This window comes from Panicum virgatum, chromosome 4K (assembly GCF_016808335.1).
Source record: "Panicum virgatum strain AP13 chromosome 4K, P.virgatum_v5, whole genome shotgun sequence".
Lineage (NCBI taxonomy): Eukaryota > Viridiplantae > Streptophyta > Magnoliopsida > Poales > Poaceae > Panicum > Panicum virgatum.
The window spans coordinates 2,947,227-2,953,287 of record NC_053139.1 but is presented as its reverse complement, the minus strand read 5'-3'; the positions used below and the strand labels follow the sequence as shown (position 1 = coordinate 2,953,287).

Sequence of the window (6,061 nt, the reverse complement as noted above, 5' to 3'; positions counted from 1 at the left end):
GCGGATCCACGAGGGGGGCTAGGGGGGCTCAAGCCCCCCTACGCTCCCCTAATTACACGTAAAACACTGTAGCAAGAGTCCCAAATCATCATTAAATCTTCACACAAATCAACATTTCCATTGTTTCAGCCCCCCCTTATCTCCCAACGTGCATCCGCCAACTGTTTGGAGATATAGTTGTCTTAGACAAAATGGAGATATGGTCAAGTTATCTTAGAGTTATAGGGATATTTTGAGTAATTTCTAAATAGATATTATGTAAATAAAAAATATTTGAGTTAAACTCCTCTCGAATAGTTTTGCGACACTATGGTCAGAGTGTTAAACATCTAGAAAATATTTAAATTCTTTCTAGACAAATCTTTGTGAAAAGGGAGTAGCCTGCATGCTGGTATAGGATTTGAATGATATTGGACATATAGTCATGCATCCACAACTCCATAACTGCAACAAATGTGTTGGTTCTAAAGAAATTGTACACAGTACACCTGTAAAGTAGTAGTACTGGTGCCAAGGTCCAGATACTGTGCGCATCGCGATTCGTTAGAGGAAAAATGGTGGTCCGTAAAAGTTATTGGGCGTGTGGTAGCAAGATGACAGTCCATTTTGGACAGCAAGCTGAATTAAGGATGAGGTACATCCCGTACCTGCACAATAGCACTAGCATACTGCCATATTATCGAATGGTACAAGAAGAAAAGAACATTGCCGATAGACAGATTACATGGATGTGACACTTGACCTTCACGCAAGATACTGCACTAGATAAAGTACATAACCCAGTCAAGCTTCAGTGTAACTCCATTTATGCAATAGAATGTTTCAGATAAACTCACAGAATAATCCAGTTGCCAAATGACTGAAGCTTGTCCTAAAAGTGCCAGGCGATAGTCAGGCCGGAAATGCTACGCAGACTAAAAAATTTGAGACAAACTCGCAAAAAAAAAACGTTCTAGCAGCACTGGTGTTGAAAAATTACACCAAAATATGGATGATAATGATTCGAAAACCCAGGAGACATAATACATCATGGGATGCTAAAAACATTTTCTTCTGTTTACATTAGAAATGAATTTGCACGGATATTTAGCACCGTACTTTCAGAAAATGAAAACAAATTAGGCTTCTTCACCGATATTTATAGATATCTGAGCAGCTGGATGACCAAAAGGTAATACAACGCTCAGTGCTTGTCATGAAGCTCATTGTGCTAGGAGCATATATGAACTATCTCGGCTTTATTAAAAAAAACATATACAGTGGTACTGTTGATTTGTTATTGGTTTCAGATCAGGAAAAATACTCCGGTTCCCATAATGCAGACAAGTAAGAAGTCTGGGTGCTAAACCGAAGACCTTACCATGGATGAAGATAGGAGCATGAGGTGGCTGTTCCATTGAACCTCAGACCAGAGAAGTGGAAATTCACTTTCCTGCAGGATGAAGGTCATGTGCTGAAGTAGAACAATACAAATTGAAGCATTGGCAGAACGACAGTTTTGCTTTCAAAATTAGCAGCAGAAATCAAGAACGCAAGAATTGCATGGATTCATTCATTCATTCATAGTCAGAAGCGCATAATATAGTCAGAAGAAAATGCAAATGAAGATATTGTGAGATCAAACTGCAAGCATCCTTATTTCTGACCCAAGAAAAATAACAATAGTAACCTCAGTCAACCTCTACTTTGAGATCCACGATGTATGAGCTACAAGGCAACAATCCCCAAATCCAAGCTCCAACAGAGCAAGAGGGCATTTGTGCTGTTTCTAAGGCTGCTGCTTGGGATCACGGTAACCAGCATCCACCAGCACCTTCTCCTTCTTAGCGAGCTCAATGTCATGATCAACCATCATCTCAACGAGCTGCTGGAACCCAACCTTGGGCTTCCATTTGAGCACCCTCCTCGCCTTGGTCGAGTCCCCTTTAAGGCTGTCGACCTCCGCCGGCCGGAAGTACTTCTTGTCAATGACCACATGGTCCTTCCAGTTGAGCCCGGCATACCCGAAGGCAGCCTGCAAGAACTCCTCTACGGTGTGGGACTCCTCAGTGGCGACGACGTAGTCACCTGGCTGGTCCTGCTGCAGCATGAGCCACATTGCCTCGACGTAGTCCCCGGCGAATCCCCAGTCCCTGGCGGCGGAGAGGTTTCCGAGGAAGACCTTAGTCTGCAGGCCGACCTTGATGCGGCCGACGGCGCGCGTGATCTTGCGCGTGACGAAGTTCTCCCCGCGGCGCGGGGACTCGTGGTTGAAGAGCACGCCGTTGCAGGCGAAGAGACCGTAGGCCTCGCGGTAGTTGACGGTGTACCAGTGCGCGGCGACCTTGGCGGCGGCGTAGGGCGAGCGCGGGTGGAACGGCGTGTCCTCGCTCTGCGGCGGCGGCGTGGAGCCGAACATCTCCGAGGAGCCGGCCTGGTAGTAGCGCATGGGCTTGCGCGCGAGGCGGACGGCCTCGAGGAGGCGCAGCGCGCCCGTGGCGGTGACGTCGGCGGTGTAGTCGGGGATCTCGAAAGAGACGGCGACGTGCGACTGCGCGGCGAGGTTGTAGACCTCGTCGGGGGCGATGGCGTCGAGCGCGCGGCGGAGCGAGGAGGAGTCGGAGAGGTCGGCGTAGTGGAGGCGCATCGGCGGGCGCGGGGCCGAGGGCACGGCGTGCGGGTCGTGGTAGATGTGGTCCAGCCGCTGCGTGTTGAAGTTGGAGGAGCGGCGGATGAGGCCGTGCACCTCGTACCCCTTGGAGAGGAGCAGCTCCGTCAGGTAGCTCCCGTCCTGCCCCGTGATGCCCGTGATCAGCGCTGCCTTCCGCGCTGGCGCGAGGGGCCGCGGCACCGGGGCGGCCTCGCCGCCGCCGCCGCCGCCGCCGGCGGCGGCGCCGTTGGAGTGCGCCATTTGGGAGGGGGGGTTGGCCTCGGCCCTCGGGTTGGGTGCGGGGTCAGATCTGAGCCGAGATGGGAAGAAGAAAATTTGGGGGGAAGAGAAGCAGAGGGGAGGCAGGGAGTATTTGTAGGGCCCGCGTGCAGAGCCGGAGGACGGGGGTCTTGCCGTCTTGGTCCACCGTGATGTGTGCAACGTGGGAAGATGGATTGATGGTTTTTCTTCTTCTTTTCTTCCTTTTTTTTTTTGGATTTCGTCGACTTGTCAACGAGATGTCGGTGACTACACTAATGGTGGTTCTCGAATCATAGCAGTTTGATTTTGATGTGTTGCGCGCCTCGCGCTTACACGATTCAGATTGCTGTGTTTGGTTTGGGGTGTAAAAAATTTCGCGGAAACCTTTTGCATTTTTAACTATTAATTTAGAGTATTAAATAAACTCTAATTATAAAACAACCTCCACAGCCCCCTGTAAATCGCGAGACGAATTTAATGATGCCTTTGATCGCGTAATTAGAGAATAATTACTGTAGCACCAATGTAGTAAATCATGAATTAATTACCGTCATTAGACTTGTCGCGAAAAGTTACACTCATTCCTGAAAAAGTTTGTAAATAGATTTCATTTAGTACTCCATGCGGACAAGATTATCTTTCCTCGAAATGGTTACTGTTGTAACCAAACACGACCTGTGTTTATTTCTTGAGGTTGAGTGGTTCACAACTCCACATCCACATGTGTAACACATTTTTCTAAGATTCAATTCACCATCGGTTCACTGACTCGCTTGTACGAATAATTGAAAGATCCATTAATCTGCCGCTTGATCTTTCTGAACCCACGCTAACAAAGATGTTGGGATATTTGCTTCTTACATGCCCAAAAATAACAATAAAAATAGACACTTAAATCTCCAGTAAATCACCAAAAAATTCACCCCTACACAGTGGAGAGGGGGGCTATTTATACCCCCAGCCCTCAGTCATTTATCCCCAAATTGCCCCTTTCCAACTCATGTACAGCGAGCATCTCCAAGAGTTTGCCATATTTTACTTGGCATATCTTGTGTTTTGCCAACTTCTAAAAAGATATGCCAAATAAAAAAAGAGCTTATCTCCAACAATTTGACATAATTCACTTGCCAAATCCAGATCTAACTTACATCAGGAACCCTGAGAGAGAAACAAAATTATATTTATGCCCTTCCACCTCTTGAAAACTTAAATCACGAACTCTTCTCTGTTATTTATTTCTTTTTTCACCCTCCCACCTGACTAGAAACCACGATGCCAACCGCGCGCCGCGCGCGTATATTTACGCGCTGGAGGCTGGTTTTTCCCAAGTTGCCAAGTCTTTTGCCAAACTATTGAAGGAGTATTTTTAACGTTTTTGCTAAAAATCAAAGATGGCAACTCGATTTGCCAAACTGCTGGAGATGCTTTACTTACAGCCGGTTTCGGGGTAAAATTACAAGGTGAGAGGTGTACAAATCCGACCTTCTCACGTATTCACATTTTACACGCACGCCTATTCCCGACAAAGGTCCCTGTGTCCCTCGTCTGGTCTCATCCTTATACTTGATAACCTTCGGGCGTTGAGGTCCTTCGCAGGCCCCTGGTCACTTCTGAGTGATCAACCGTCACCTTCATATCCGAAGGTGAACTCCCTGGTCCTCTGCAGGTCCTGATCCCCAAGCTTGTGATTCTGTGTGATCGGTCCTCACCTTCGGATCCGAAGGTGAGCTTCCTGGTCCTCAGCATCTTGATCGGCACCAACCACGCTTCGGGCGCTTTTGTTACCCAACGCTGAAGCCCTGCAGACAGGTTAGGAGATGTTTTCGAGGCTGGGATTAACTTCCGGGCGCATTCCCGAAGGTCTAATCCCCAACAGTAGCCCCTCGAGGGCGAGGTCCGAAGCCGAGGGTCCGAACCCATGCCATTGATAAAGATTGCAAGCATCCTTTGGAAAGCTCCCGAGGAAAAACGTCTTCCGAACCGTTGGCTGCAACGATTTGATTTGGGGGGGGGTGTACGTGTCAGGCTCCGATTGCGCCGTTGGAACAGGCGACTCCTCGATTTTACTGTTGGCACTGTAGCTTTACCCGTGCCTATATAAGCGGAGGAGGGGGTGGTGAAATTGTGCCCTCTTGAGCTTGTTGACCTTCATTGTTTCTTTTGCCATTGAGCGCTTTTCCGAAGGCTTTGGGGCTAACTTCGGTGCTCTTAAGTGTGAGTTCCTTTGCCGTTCATGGCTCGTAGTAAGCAGACAGCCAGGCTGATCAAAGGTTTGGGCTAGTTCTTTTGTCTGACTTGCCTTTCTTTGCTTTTCTGTAGATATGGCATTCATTAAGAGGGGGGGGTTCTCCGTGCAGATTCTGATCCGGCCCTCGAAGGAGATACGGGTGCTTCGCGACCGCCTCCGCAGCAGCAGTCCAGCGAGAGCCTTTTGGCAGTGTCCGCGGACGTGTCGGAACTGATGGCTCCGGAGAAACGTAGGACTCTGCTTTTTGAGCCATCTGTCATTTCTCAGAGCACGATAGACTTCTATGTTTCGAAGGGCTATTTTGCCGAAGGAGTTTGTCGCCCTCCAGGAGCGGAAGTGATTCCTGTACCGGAGACCGGTGAAGATGTTGTTTTTAATGATTTTTTATTGCCGAGTTTAGGCTTTCGATGGATCCAATTGTGCCGAAGCTTTTGGAACCATTCAACGCGAAGCTGCACCATTTTACTCCGAACGGAATTGTCGCTCTGGCCAAGTTTCTGTGGGTAGTGCGAACCTTCGGAGGGGAGGTGTCTGTGGATGCTTTCTGTAGGCTTTTTCAGCTACATTGCCAGCCTCGCAAGGTCTATGCAGATGATGACACCGAGCTTAGCGAGGTTCAGAATGGTTGCTGCACCTTCGTTCCTCGCAAGCCCAACAAGAAGACTGGCCTGGAGAAGGTGATGCTTTTTACGGCTCAAAAGAACAAGTGGGAGGGGAATTAGTTGGGATATTGGTTCTACGCCAAGATTGGTTTTCCGGATCCCGAAGGTTCCGGCGAGGAGAAATATCTGCAAGCTTCGTACATTGAGGTGTTCGAACACACCTATCAGCCTGCCTACAGTAAGTGTGGGCCAGGTTTCAAACCATGCCTGGAGGCCTTCAGGACGGCTTGTCAGATTTGTGGTGGTAGGGATGTGGTGGAG

General features: G+C 48.7%; 1 protein-coding gene across 1 annotated transcript; it reads right to left on the bottom strand.

Annotated features, from left to right (window-relative positions):
- Positions 1–1,527: 1,527 nt before the first annotated feature.
- LOC120702535 (GDP-mannose 4,6 dehydratase 1-like) lies at positions 1,528–2,967 on the bottom strand. Its single transcript, XM_039986390.1, has one exon. It carries the CDS (start codon positions 2,888–2,890, stop codon positions 1,769–1,771), a length of 1,122 nt encoding a protein of 373 aa, XP_039842324.1. The 5' UTR covers positions 2,891–2,967; the 3' UTR covers positions 1,528–1,768.
- Between the last annotated feature and the right edge of the window lie 3,094 nt (positions 2,968–6,061).

Coding starts and splice junctions, on each gene's coding strand:
- LOC120702535 (XM_039986390.1), bottom strand. CDS start 2,890: ATGGCGCACTCCAACGGCGCCGCCGCCGGCGGCGGCGGCGGCGGCGGC.